At 43.8% G+C, this 14964-nt stretch overlaps 1 protein-coding gene across 2 annotated transcripts in view; it reads right to left on the bottom strand.

Moving 5' to 3' along the window:
- Window positions 1-8197, bottom strand: part of PPM1D (protein phosphatase, Mg2+/Mn2+ dependent 1D) — a 56345-nt gene extending 48148 nt beyond the window's left edge. For both annotated transcript variants that reach the window (XM_065910610.1, XM_065910612.1), the window contains exon 1: window positions 7596-8197. In XM_065910610.1, the coding sequence (XP_065766682.1) occupies window positions 7596-8067 (472 nt within the window). In that variant the 5' untranslated portion in view covers window positions 8068-8197. The remainder of the gene's footprint in view (window positions 1-7595) is intronic.
- Between the last annotated feature and the right edge of the window lie 6767 nt (window positions 8198-14964).

Genomic DNA, 14964 nt, shown 5'->3' with positions numbered 1-14964 from the left:
CATCCAATGTGTGCTAACTGTCCCCCTAGGGAACGAATTATAGCAATTTTGTTCCTCAAAGTTTTACCTACTAGTTTTAGTATCTATTGATGTTTCTTGGCTGAATCAACTATTATGATGGTTACCAAATGAAATTTTCTAGTTCCATCATTCTTTCTACATTCATGAGTGGACTCTTGTAAAGAAAAGCTTTACATCAGCTTTATCTGTAACTGGCAAAAGCTGTGGACAATCCAAATGCCTATCAATGGGTGAGTGGATAAACAAACTGTGGTATATCTAGACAATGGAATACCACTCAGAAGAAAAAAAAGGAATGAACGACTGATACATGCAATAACATGTGGTAGCAGAGATTATCTAATACTGATGGAAAGTAATGAATGATTAACAGAAATAGAAAAAATTGGTACTTGATAAATATAGCAAATTCGTTCAGCACATGTGATGAGCAAGACGATGAAGGTTCTTGATAGTAAAAACTGAAAAATATGAAACTAATGATACAAGCTTAAAATTCCATGATTTAATAAAAGTTTTCTTCAAATTTGGGGAAGATCCTGGTGGCTCAGATGGTAAAGAATCTGCCTGCAATACAGGAGACCCAGGTTCAATCCCTGGATCTGGAAGATGCCCTGGAAAAGGGAATGGCAACCCACTCCAGCATTCTTGCCTGGAGCCTGATCAGCGGAGCCTGGTGGGCTACAGTCCATGGGGTCGAAAAGAGTGGGACACGACAGAGTGATAAACACTTCCCAGTTCTATCTCACTTTCTCTTGTTTCCCTTTACCCTTCTGCCCCTCTTCTGCATTTGTCCATCTCTGTTTCTGTCTTTAAATTTAAGATAATGAAAACTACCTGCCAAACACAGAATCAACAATTTAGGTTAAGACCACTTTCTTCATAATTCATTCCTTTGGCCATATCCTTTTAAGTAAATGCTCTGATTTTCAGTTGAACAAATTAAAAAAATAAAACTTCCCATATTTCATCTTCCTTTACAAATACTGTGGCAAATTTCCTGTAATCACATCAGAGATCACACTTCATTCAAGTGTATGTTGTTACCTTTCTAAAGGTTCTCTTGATAACATAAGTCAATGAACTATGATTCAAAGGAATAAAAGTTGCATGTTGTTCACTGTCTTCTCTGAACTATCAAAAGGAAAGGGTAATAAGAACATTATTTCAAATGAATAAACCTATAAAGAAGCACACATAAACTTTGAAACATTATTTCTTAGAACACAAGCATAGCACAGGAACAGTAAATCCACACATAGGAATACACATAAATTAGGCATATACTTTAACCTAAGATCAAGAAGTAAAAATAACGTGAAAAAAAATTTTAAAAGAATATGTTAGGACTTCCCTGGTAGTCCAATGGATAAGACTCCACGCTCCCAATGCTGGGGGCCTGGGTTCGATCCCTGGTGGGGGAATTAAAGTCCCACACACTCCAACTAGGCCTGTGCTGCAACTACTGAGTCTGTGTGCTCTAGAGGCCATGAGCCACAACAAGACCCAGGGCACCCCAAATAAGTAATTTTCAAAAAGAGGATATGTTGGAAAAAAAAAAAAAAGAAAAAAAAAAAAAAAAAAAGAGGATATGTTGGGAATTCACTAGCAGTCCAGTGATTAGGACTCCAAGCTTCCCACTGCTGGGGGCCCAGGTTCAATCCCTGGTTGAGGAACTAAGATCCCACAAGCCACATGGCATGGCCAAGAAAAAAAAGGGTATATTCACATTCTCTCTCACTCTGTGCTATATTTATTTAGTCCCTCTGCCTCAAGACAAAAATAAGTCATATAAAAATTTTTAGATAATTCAAGTATTCCTTTGTAAATTTGGCAAGGGTATATAAGCACTTGAACAATGCTAGAGAGGTCAAGCTTAACGGTAATTAAATAAATCAAGAAGGACTTAGGGGACTTCCCAGGCAGTCCAGTGGTTAAGACTCCACCCTCTGCTGCAGGGGGTGTGGAATCCATCCCTGATTGGGACACTAAGATGCTGCTGGTCAGAAGCAGCCAAAAAAAGTAACGGGATGTGGTGAAGGAAGACAGAGAAGGCATTCTTCAAAAATATAAGAAAGCCCTCCCCACCCATTAGTATGGCTATTATTTTTTAAGAAAAGAAAAATATCAAATGTTGGCAAAAATGGGGACCCTTGGAGAACTGCTAGTGGCAATGGAAAATAGTACACCTGCTGTGAAGACAGTTTAGTGATTCCTCAGAAAGTTAAATACAGAATTACCAAATGACCCAGCCATTCCACTTCCAGGTTTAGATCCCAAAGAACTGAAAACAGAGAATCAAACAGACACTTCTATACTCAAGTTCACAGCACCATTAAAGGATGGAAACAACCCAAATATCAATCGATGAATGGATAAAATGTGGTGTGTGTATACAGTGGAATATCATTCAGCCTTAAAAAGGAAGAAAATTCTGACACATGCTACAATTTGGACAAACCTTAAAGACATCATGCTAAATGAAATAAAATTCAAAAAGGGCAAATGTTATATGGTTCTGCTTATAGAAGTACCTAGAAGAGGTGAATAGCAACTGGAAGTAAAATAGAGGTTTACCAGGGCTGGAGAAGAGGATAATGGGAAGTTGCTGTTTAATGAGTACTGAATTTACATTTGGGTAATGGATGAGTTCTGAAAATGTAGAGTGGTAATTGTTGCACAATCCTATGAATATATTTAATGCCACTGAATTATACACCTAAAACTGGCTAAGATGGTAAATCTTATGCATACACATTATAATTTTTAAAGGGGGAAATTTTTTAATTTAAAAAAAAGGTAAAAACGCCGATTTAACCATCATACCCACAGAAATTCAACCAAACTAGCAGCCACTTTGGGCAAGGAATTGCATGGTCCACCTTAAAACATTAACTATAAGATGTGTAAGGCAGTATCTCTGCTCCTGAAGACCCCAAGATTTAGCTGAGAAACAGACAAAACACAGCAGTTATCTCACAATGGTGCAAATCATCTTTACAGGAATTCCATAAGACCAAAACCATTTTCATAATAATTCTGAGTTTATTTGCCCTTTTCACTGTGTTGACATCTGTACTGATGGTTGAAAAGCAGTGGCTAGTAAAACTGCTGTTGCCTTAGCAGGAATCAAGGCAGTGATACCAAAGTGAACTAGTAGTCCTACCTACACTATAACCAGTGACTTCCCTGGCAGTCCAGTGGTTGACTCTGCACTTCCAATGCAGGGGACTGGATTTGATCTCTAATTGGGAAACTAAAGATCCCACATGCCTCAAAGTCAGAAAAATATAGCCACTCTCTTACAGTTTAAAAAAAGAAAAGGGAGGGCTTCCCTTGTGGCTCAGCTGGTTAAAAAAAAAAAGGGAAACCAGTTTAACTTATGAGTGTCCTTGATGATGCAATAAAAATTAATTTTATTAAACTTCCACACATGAATACATGTCTTTTCAACATTCTGTAAGACAAGAAGGGAAGGTGCATAAATGGCTTCTGTTGCATAGTATGGCTGTGAAGAGGAAAAGCACTGTGATTGAGTGAATTATGGAAAGAAGTAGCCACAATTTTCACAGACCATCAGTTTTACTTGAAAGACTGATAAAAATGACTTAGTAAGACTTGAGCAGGGAATTCCCTGAGGTCTAGTGGTTAGGGTTCTAGCCTTTCTTTTTATATATATTTATTTATTTGGCTGTTCCAGGTATTATTTAGTTATTCATTCTTCATAGCTCAGTTGGTGAAGAATCCACCTGCAATGCAGGAGACCCCAGTTCAATTCCTGGGTCCAGAAGATCCGCTGGAGAAGGGATAGGCTACTCACACTAGTATTCTGGCCTGGAGAATTCCATGGACTGTACAGTCCATGGGGTCGCAAAGAGAGAGACACAACCGAGCGACTTTCACACTTTCACTCCAGGTCTTAGTAGAAGCATGTGGGATTTTTACTCTTCAATGTAGCACATGGAATCTTTTTTAGTCTCCAAAACGCTTAGTTTTGGGCATGTGGAATCTAGTTCCCCAACCAGGGATCAAACCTGGGCCCTGTGCACTGGGAAGGCACTTAGCCACTGGACCACTAGGGAAGTCCCAGGTCTGTGGCCTTTCACTGCTGTGTCCCTGGTCAGGACACTGAGATGCTGCAAACCAGACTTGGGCATTTGGCATACATTTTTTTCAAAATGAAGTTTTTCAAGAAAAACTGACAGCATTTGTTGCCAGTGATAAACTTCGAACTGCTGCTTAAAACCTCATATTTATTTGGCTGAGTTGTGTGTTAGTTGCAAAACTCAGGATCTTTATTGCATCACGTGGGATCTTTCCTCATGGTGCATGTACTCTCTAGTTGTAGCATGCAGGCTCACTGCTTACAGGCCCGTGGGCTCAGTTGCTCTGAAGCAAATGGGATCTTAGTTCCCCTACCAGGGATGGAACCTGAGTCCCCTGCATTGCAAAGCAGATTCATAACCACTGGACCAGCAGGGAAGTCCCCAAACCTCATAGTTTAGAATATGTGTATCCACTACCTTGTAGTGACAATAAACTTGATAACTTCCCAAGCTTAAGACTTTTCTGATGAGATCAGTGATATTACCAAATGTGGGTACTTTAATATTGTATAATGAAATGCATCAATACTTGGAAGATCTACATAATTCAGTGAACCACTATTTTCCAAATGACTCATGTGCCATGCCACAAGAACACATGTGGGTAAAAGGCTGATTCAAAGTGCAAGAGAAACCAATGGCTCTTACTGTTAAAATAGAAAAGTTCATTGATGATGTTTCAGATTCCACTTTGACTAATCTTAAGAAACTACCACTTTGGGGTGGAATATCCACAATTATCTGAAAAGACAAACTATTCCTCCCTTTTCCTACTACATATGTGTGTGAGACTGCCTTTCCTTTACATACTTCACTAACCAAAAGACTGAATGTAGAGGCAGATATAGGAATATAATTTTTTTAGACCAAAAAAAATTTTATTAGGATATCAAAAACATAGTCCATATAAAGCAACTTGATAAATTTGATTTAACCAAAATTAAAAATTTCTCTTTAAAAAACAATGCTAAAATAATGAAAAGACAAGCTGCAGACTGGGAGAAAATGTTTTCCAATTGTATATCTAATTAACGTCTTGTATCCAGAATGTATTAAGATCTCTCAAAACTCAAAGAAACAAAAAATGGGCAAAAGATTAGAATATTTATTTCAATATTTCTTATTTTAGGGGGAAAAGTGATTTTTCACTTTAAAATGTCAGTACACAATAAGCTTATTTTTAAGAGATTAAATTTCATTAATTTCTCAGCTTGGGTTTTTTTTTTTTTTTAAGATTTATTTATTTGTTTTTTGGCTGTGGTGGGTCTCCATTGCTACATGTGGGCTTTCTCTAGTTGCAGAGACAGGGGGCTACTCTTAACATGGCAGTCCTTGGGTTTCTCATTGCAGCGGCTTCTCTTGCTGCAGAGCCTGGGCTCTAGGCATCCAGGCTGCAGCTGTTGCAGCGCAGGGCTCAGGTAGCTGTCGCCCCCAGGCTTAGCTGTTGCATGGCATGTGGGATCTTCCCAGACCAGGGATGGAACTGGCATCCCTTGCAGATTCTTAACCACTGGCACACCAGGGAAGCCCCTAAATTTCTCAGTTTTAACTCCTCACACAGTAAAATATGATCAATGTAGCCCACATAAACAAAAGCTGCTTAGAACCCTGAATCATGTGAGTACAAAGCGTTCTGATAGCAAAAAGTTTGAGAACCACTACTAGAATCTGACACACAGGAAGACTGTGTTTGTCAAGACCTCCATACATGTAGCCTACTCTTTTTTTCTTCAAGTTTCGATGATGGAGTATAAGGTTAACTGTGGGAACAAAGTAAGCTTTAACACTTGGCGTATAAATCTTGGTTCAAAAAGTACATATATGTCAAAAGACATACAAATTCACATTTAACAGCAGGATCTGCTTTATTAAAAAAATGTTCAAGTAACAGGGCTTATATTTTATCCTTTCAGTGAAAACACATGGCAAATTTATGTTGCTCCAAGTGTCCTGCAAAATACACAGGACTCTAAATATTCTCTGTGTCTAATTCTCCTCTATCTTGTCTTGCTGTCCACTCCCACTTGCCCTGCAAGCAATGAAATGACAAATTTCTGGAATATGCTGCTGGTGCTTTCAGCTGTGCTCTGCCTACACAAAAACAAAACAAATCCATAATAGGGGCCTCTGGGATTGGATGAAACAGCCTCCCACAGGCGGACTGGAGGTTCTATGAGTCAATCAAATAATTCTTGGCAGAAATCCAGGCAAATAGAAAACAGACTTTGAAAGACGCTAGTCTACAACTCTATGACAATATCTTTTAAAACTGTTCTGTATTTGATTAACCTTTACACTCTTCTTTATGTCTCTGTCCCTCTGCTGAAAATAAAGCAACATTATGCTACCTTAAACAAGAGAACTTTCTTAAATAACAGAAGCCGTATTGTGTTTTCTCTAAAAAAAGATTCAAGCCATTCATTCACAGCAAAGCCTAAGCACCTACAGCTCTGTATGATAACATAGGTTGGGTACAGAAACATCGGCTGCTTTAGAACACATTCAAAGCTTCGATGAAACTACAACTACATCGAATTTTTAGAAATTAGGGTCTCCAACTCCTTTTGGCACATCAGTAATTCTTTCTCTCTTCCTCTTTTGATGGGTAGCTACAATTTACAAGCACTTTTACGTGGAAACCGTTGAGAACTCTGACATCAACTAGCTAAGGCAAGTATCAAAGGGTTAAAAAAAAGGGTGGGGGGCACTTTTGAAAAGCCCTAGGCGGAATTTAACACATCCCAGTAACGGGGCCAGTTTAAGTGGTAAGAACCCATTCTGCGCTTTTGTTTTTCATAAGCAGTACAAGCGTAAAGATTCTAGAAACATTTGAAGACCACCATACCGAATTCCTTTCCAAGACTAAGTCGCTAGATGATAACTTTTTAGCCTCTCTACTATAGCCAACAGCTTACTCCAACTACCAGTCACCCGGGCTCAATTTTGGAGGCCTGTCACCGCCGGTAGGAGGCCACCGATAGGAACAAGTCCTTCAAGAGCAGCATTATGACAGATTCGAAGGAGACACTTTTTTTTTTTTTTTTGCCATCTCCCGCTTCCTTCGCGCGTCTTGGGTAGCAACACGTCTTCAGTGCATCTTTTGGCCAAAATCTGGCGCCAGGTTTCAAACACGCTCTCCGGCTGGCTGCCACCAGAGTGGAGTAGCGAAGGGAGGAGGGGACGGCTCCCCACCGATCCTGGCCGGGGGGCGGGGGGCGATGGATATAAAGCGAAGGACTTCGGAAAGGAGACCTCAACCCTCTCCCTCCGAAAAGCCACTTTCGTTTGCCCGGAGCCCCCCATCCTGGAAAGCGCGCTGAGAGACCCAGGAGTTTCCCTCCCGTCGATGGACACAGAGAGCGCCCTCGGTGGTCGGGGGCTGGGGGGCTCGCGGGGCCGGCGCGACAGAAAGCCCCGAACTGCCGGGAGAAGAGGAGGGGGGCGGCCGCAGCAAGCCGGGGAACTCACCCAGCTTCTTCCACATGGCGAGATGACAGGCGAGGAAGCCTTTGCGGATGGCGGCGCACACCTTCGCCGGCTCGGACGACGTGAAGCCCCTCTGCTTCTTGATAAAACCCCACAGGTGCTCGCGGGCGAACTGCGCCGCCTCCCGCCCGCCGTGCCCGTCGCACACGGCGAAGAAGGCCACCGAGGAGCGGCGGCGGCAGCAGCGGCCGGGAGCCGGCGAGGCCCCGGCGTCCGGCGGCGCCGCGAGAGCCTCCCGGGCGGCCGCCGCGCCGCCTCTCTCCGACACTTCGCCGCCGGCCGGGGGCTGCGGTGACCGCGGCGGAGGCGGCGGCCGCGAGGGCGATCGCCGCAGCGAGGGTTCTTCTTCGGCCGCCGGCTCGGGCTCCACCACGATCTGGGTAACGTCCTCCATGTACTTCCTCCCGCCCTGGTCGGAGAAGACGCTCACTCCCAGCGAGTACAGCCCCGCCATGGCCGGCTGGCCGCGATCCCGCCGGTCCCGCGCGGCCCGCCGAGTCCCCGCGGCGGGAGGCACCCTCGACGCTCGCCAGCCAACTATTGTTTATCTCCGACGAGGCCGAGCCGGGGGAGGGGGCGGTCCCGGAGGGCGGAGGTTGGGGGGGGGCGCGCGCGATGTCGGGACTTGTCCGCGAGAGCTGGGCCCGAGAGCCGGGGGCGGACGGAGCCCGGCCGCTGCGCCTGCGCAGTAGGCCTCCCCCGCCGCCCGCCCGCGCCCACCACACAAATCCGACGTTCTCGCCGGCTGACGTCATTCGGCTCTCCGGAGCCGGCCAATCCGGAGTCGAGTTGGCGCGCGCGCCCGCCCTCCGCCCCCAAGCCTCGCTCCTCCCTGCAACGGCCGCGCTCCTCCCTTCTGACCCGCGCGGGCGCTGGGCCCGCGCCCTACCCGCCCGGCGTTCGCTTCGCCACAGCTGGCGGTTTTCGCCCTCCGGCTTTTTCGGCGGGTGCTAAAACGCTTTATCTGCTAGTCTGCTGTCACCTTTTGGCTCAACCCCCGGAGTCACGATGCTTGCGGCCGCCCAGGGCGTGCCGCTGCTTGCCTTGCGGGGAAAGCCGTGTGGGCTCGGGCCTCCAGCGAGCCCGGAAAATCTACCGGGAAGAGACCTTCCATTTCTTAACTGAAATGGCGGGAAACCTCACTTCGGAAGGTGGTTTGCGAACAGGCTGGGGAGAAAAAGCATGCCACCACTGAGCTGGATTTGGGTGGGATGGATCCGACCGGGAGTTGACAGCGCAAATCCAATCTGGGTTAAGAAAACGGGATTTCCATCTGGTCGGCTACCCAGTCTCGTTTCACGTACGTCGGAGACTGAAAAGGCTTATATTTTTCCTTTTTTTTTTTTTTAACATCTTTTCAGCTTTTGTTGAAAGTAGTAGTTTTTCCCACGAGCCCTGGGTGCAAGCATTTTACTCCTTTGGTGGGATCACTTGAAAATAGGTTAAACTGCCTAGCGCTACTGGGCTCCAACAGTTCGGTTACCTTCCCGCGTCTTCTCCCAGCACGTTACAATCAATGAGCTAAAACCTTTGCATGGATATCAACAGCACTAAATCAAACCTCGGAGTGGGCAGGTTGGTATGTTGTCAGCAGCAAACATTGTTGGGAATCAATTTAAAATTCACTTTGTCAGTTTTTGGCCACATCACCATCAGCCCTCCTGTGTGTTCTTTCCAGTAGAGCCTTGGAGATTTTTCAAGTAGAATGATGCTAGCTCTGGGGATGAGAAAAATGTTCGTTTTTGAACATGTGACAAAAGACATAAAATCGGGAAAATCCTTCTAACAATAAGGTATAAATAAAAACCATTTCAAAATGTAGCAAATCTGACTAGATCAATTAAATTGAAAATGTACTCAAAGATAACACCCTGCATCAAAATGCACTAGGCCAGGTGGTTCCAGGGTGTAAAAACACTCGGGAAAAAAAAATCCCAGCGTGTTCTGAAAGATGATCATAATCCTGTCATCAAAACCTGACCATTATAACACTGGAAGGAAATTATAGCCTGTATTTCATAACTATTAGTAAATGAAAAAAACCCAAGAGAAATATTAGCTATTCTAATCTGGTATCCTCCATAACACAACAACTGAAAGAACACTTTGTGTAGCTCTGTATTACTCTTCTTAAACAGCTTACCAACCTTCTTTCCATTCTAAGAGATTACAAAATAGATAATCTCTCCTGTTCTACAATCCTTTTCACTCAATCACAACCGGATAGCCTCAGGGTCATCTATCATTACCCTGATTAACATCTCCATGCTACTCTCTCTGTCTTTTAATCTGATTCAGTACCCTGCTCTTCATCAACCATCCTAAACGTTTCACTCCACCCTTTAGATTTCAACATCTGTTATCACCCATTTCCTCTATACTTCACCTCTTCTCTAGATCTTCCCATCAACTTCCTGTTCTGACAGAAAGCTGGTGAGTGTGTGTTCAGTAGTGTGCAGCTCTTTGCAACCACAGGGGCTGTAACCCTGAAAGCTTGTCTGTCTTTGGGATTTTCCAGGCAAGAATAATGGAATGAGTTGCCATTTCCTACTCCAGGGGATCTGCCTGACCCAAAGATTGAACCTACATCACCTGCATTAACAGGCAGATTCTTTACCTCTAAGCCATCTGGGAATACTGGTTTATTGCCTAGCAGAACTACCTCCCTTCAGTTCAGTTCAGTTGCTCAGTCATGTCTGACTCTTTGTGACCCCATGGACTGCAGCATGCCAGGCCTCCCTGTCCATCACCAACTCCCAGAGCTTGCTCAAACTCATGTCCATTGAGTTGGTGATGCCATCCAACCATCTCATCTTCTGTCGTCCTCCTCCCACCTTCAATCTTTCCCTGCATCAGGGTCTTTTCCAATGAGTCAGTTCTTTGCATCAGGTGGCCAAAGTATTGGAGTTTCAGCTTCAATATCAGTCCTTCCAGTGAATATTCAGGACTGATTTCCTTTAAGATGGACTGGTTGGATCTCCTTGCAGTCCAAGGGACTCTCAAGAGTCTTCTCCAACACCACAGTTCAAAAGCATCAATTCTTCAACGCTCAGTTTTCTTTACAGTCCAACTCTCACATCCATACATGACTACTGGAAAAACCATAGCTTTGACTATAGGACGTTTGTTGGTAAAGTAATGTCTCTGCTTTTTAATATGCTGTCTAGGTTGGTCATAGCTTTTCTTTCAAGGAGCAAGCATATTTTAATTTCATGGCTGCAGTCACTATCTGCAGTGACTTTGAAGCCCAAGAAAATAAAGTCTGTCTCTGTTTCCATTGTTTCCCCATCTATTTGCCATGAAGTGGTGGGACGGGATGCCATGATCTTAGTTTTCTGAATGTTAAGTTTTACGCCAATGTTTTCACTCTTCTCGTTCACTTTCATCAAGAGGCTCTTCAGTTCCTCCTCACTTTTTGCCATAAGGGTGATATTGTCTGCATATCTGAGGTTATTGATATTTCTCCCAGCATTCTTGATTCCAGCTTGTGCTTCTTCCAGTCCGGCATTTAGCAGGATGTAATATGCATATAAGTTAAATAAGCAGGGACAATATACAGCCTTGACGTACTCCTTTCCCATTTGGGAACCAGTCCATTGTTCCATGTCCAGTTCTAACTGTTGCTTCCTGACCTGCATACAGATTTCTCAGGAGGCAGGTAAGGTGATCTGGTATTCCCATCTTCTTAAGAATTTTCCAGTTTGTTGTGATTCACACAGTGAAAGACTTTGGCGTAGTCAATAAAGCAGAAGTAGATTTTTTTCTGGAACTCGCTTGCTTTTTTGATGATCCAACGGATGTTGGCAATTTAATATCTGATTCCTCTGCCTTTTCTAAATCCAGCTTGAACATCTGGAAGTTCTCAGTTCGTGTACTGTTGAAGCTTCACTTAGAGAATTTTGAGCATTATGTTGCTAGCATGTGAGATGAGTGCAGTTGTGCAGTAGTTTGAACATTCTTTGGCATTGCCTTTCTTTGGGATTGGAATGAAAACTGACCTTTTCCAGGACCTCAGTCCTGTGGCCACTGCTGAGTTTTCCAAATTTGCTGACATATTGAGTGCATTACTTAAACAGCATCATATTTTAGGACTTGAAATAGCTTCCTCAGCTGGAACTCCAGCACCTTCATTAGCTTTGTTTGTAGTGATGCTTCCTAAGGCCCACTTGACTTTGCAGTCCAGGATGTCTGGTTCTAGGTGAGTAATCACACCATTGTGGTTATCTGGGTCATTAAGATCTTTTTTGTATAGTTCTGTGTATTCTTGCTACCTTTTCTTAGTATCTGCTGCTTCTGTTAGGTCCATACCATTTCTGTCCTTTACTGTGCCCATCTTTGCATGAAATGTGCTGTTTTTATCTCTAATTTTCTTGAAGAGATCTCTAGTCTTTCCCATTCTGTTGTTTTCCTCTATTTCTTTGCACTGATCACTGAGGAAGGCTTTCTTATCTCTCCTTACTGTTCTTTGGAACTCTGCATTCAGATGGGTATTTTCTCCTTTGTCTTTAACTTCTCTTTTCTCACCTCCCTTACAACATTTCTACCTCCCTTACAACATTTCAAGTACAGGAGAATATTATTCCTCTAGTAGGTATTCTCATATTTGAACGACCTTCTCATGTTGCCCCAAATCATTTCATCATTTCTTTTCCTTTCTCCTTAAAACCCACAAGCTCTATTTTTTTTTTTTTTTTTTTATTTCTTTCTCTAGTTGTGGTGCTCAGACTTTCATTGCAGTCAGTCTAAGCCTGAGGGCTTTGGTATTTGCAGCATAGGCTAAGTAGTTGGGGCACTCCAGCTCAATAGTTGTGGTACAAGGCTTATTTGCCCTGTGGCATGTGGGATCTTCCTAGATCCAGGAGGGAACCCCCATCCCCTGCATTGGCAGGTGGATTCTTAACCTCTAGAACACTAGGGAAGTCCCAACTGAGAAATGGAGTATTTCCTGCCATATCAATAAACAAGGGTGTCATAATCATCAGCAATTCCAGCCTTCCAGGGCAACCAGGAAGGAGAACAACACCTACCATCCAGCAGCTTTCAGGCTGCAGCCACTCCCTATGGTGAGTACTGAGGAGAAACGCGATACTGGCCCCAGATAGCCGAGATGTATATGAAAAGTGAGCCTAGACTCTTGCATCTTGCCATACATAGAAAAGTGCTAAACTCCTAAACTTGAGATATCTGGTTTTCTTTAATTCATGAAAATACTTCTGATGTTCAGATTTCCTACCCTTTGTTGCAAACTTCTATATAACCTGACTCCTCCTCCCCCTGCCCAGAGCAGTTCTCTCAGGGTCACTTGAAATGCTATCTCCCAGGCTTGAAGTCCTAAAAATTCCCACTGAATAAAACATAACTGTCAACTTTTAGGTTGTGACTATTTTTTTAACTCTAGACAGACTCTTTTAAAGGTAATGCCAACTGCCACTGTGCCAAGATGTTGTCACCAACTGATCCCTTTTAACTCCCCTTTCATTTGTTCATGGATCACTGTCTTCCCGTCTTCCATTATTCTTATCACTTCTCAGCCACTTTATGTTTCAAAATATTAATCATGTTTTCCATCCAACACCCTGGCTTCTCCATACCTCATCCTCCTTGTTACCATTACAGGCATGTTACCGTTAAAGGCATCCCCTCAATTTGTATTCTAGTTCCTGTTTCCTCTCCTCTCAAGAGCTCTGCTCCACCAATTATCCTTTCTTGCTCTTACGAAGGTAGGAGATAGGTGGGCCCCTGGTCTGGACAAATAGATGGGGAAATCATGGCAAATAGATGGGGAAACAATAGAAATAGTGAAAGATTTCATTTTCTTGGGCTCCAAAATCACTGCAGATGGTGACTGCAGCCATGAAATTAAAAGACACTTGCTCCTTGGAAGAAAAGCTATGACAAAACTAGACAGCATATTAAAAAACAGAGACATTACTTTGCCAACAAAGTCCGTTTAGTCAAAGGTATGGTTTTTCCAGGAGTCATGTTTGGATGTGAGAGTTGGACTGTAAAGAAAGCGGAGCACTAAAGAATTGATGCTTTTGAACTGTGGTGTTGAAGACTCTTGAGAGTCCCTTGGACTGCAAGGAGATCCAACCAGTCCATCTTAAAGGAAATCAGTCCTGAATATTCACTGGAATGACTGATATTGAAGCTGAAACTCCAATACTTTGGCCACCTGATGCAAAAAACTGACTCATTGGAAAAGACCCTGATGCTGGGAAAGACTGAGGGCAGAAGGAGAAGGGGACAGCAGAGGATGAGATGGTTGGATGGCATCACCAACTCAATGGACATGAGTTTGAGCAAGCTCTGGGAGTTGGTGATGGACAGGGAAGCCTGGTGTGCCACAGTCCATGGGGTCACAAAGACTTGGACACTGAAGAGTTAGACTGAGTGACTGAACAGAACTGTGCTGGGCTGGACAACTGGTGTTTGTCAAGTGGAGTAAGATCCAAGCTCTGTTCTCCAGATACTCCAAGGACAAAGCTAGTGACAAAAGCTGAGCTCTTCTAAAGAGATAAGGTTCCCACTCTTGAGGTCAAGGAAGACTTCCTAGACTGTACATGAGCAGGGAGGCTTTCTTGGAGGTTGAAAAGGGAGAGGGTTCCACCCCACAATAAGTGTGGACTTGCACCCATAGTAGGCCTCTGCAATGGGATCCATCTTAAAAAATGTTGTGCATGCGTCCTGAGGAGGATCCTAGGAGCAGTCTCATGTGAAGAAAGAAACAAGATAATTAGCCAGTGCAAACAAAGACCCAGAAGGAGTGTCTCATGTAAGTAATTTAAGTCACTTTTTCACTGGGCTCCTCATTCAGGATGCCTACACTCCTCTCTGGGTGTGTATTTCTGCCTAGTTTCTGACATAAACTGTTTCTTTGTGTGCTCTCCCATACACTGTTCTGTGTCTCCAGTAATAAAATTTGTTCTTGTTTTTACAGTTTTTGCCTCCTTGAAACATTCTTGCTTTCAAATGTGGGAAAGAGCCAGGACTACTTTGCTTCTAGCTCTTGTTGGTATGGTGGCTAGGATTCCTGGTTTTTATACAGGCTGCTGCTGCTGCTAAGTCGCATCAGTCGTGTCCAACTCTGTGCGACCCCATAGACGGCAGCCCACCAGGCTCCACCGTCCCTGGGATTCTCCAGGCAAGAACACTGGAGTAGGTTGCCATTTCCTTCTCCAATACATGAAAGTGAAAAGTGAAAGTGAAGTCGCTCGGTCATGTCTGATTCTGAGTGACCCCATGGACTGCAGCCTACCAGGTTCCTCTGTCCATGGGATTCTCCAGGCAAGAGTACTGGAGTGGGTCGCCAGTGCCTTCTCCTTTATACAGGCTACCCAGGTTCAATTCC

This window comes from Muntiacus reevesi, chromosome 18, assembly GCF_963930625.1.
Source record: "Muntiacus reevesi chromosome 18, mMunRee1.1, whole genome shotgun sequence".
NCBI lineage: Eukaryota > Metazoa > Chordata > Mammalia > Artiodactyla > Cervidae > Muntiacus > Muntiacus reevesi.
Note: the sequence above shows the minus strand (reverse complement) of the source record. Positions and strands in the feature narration are given on the sequence as shown.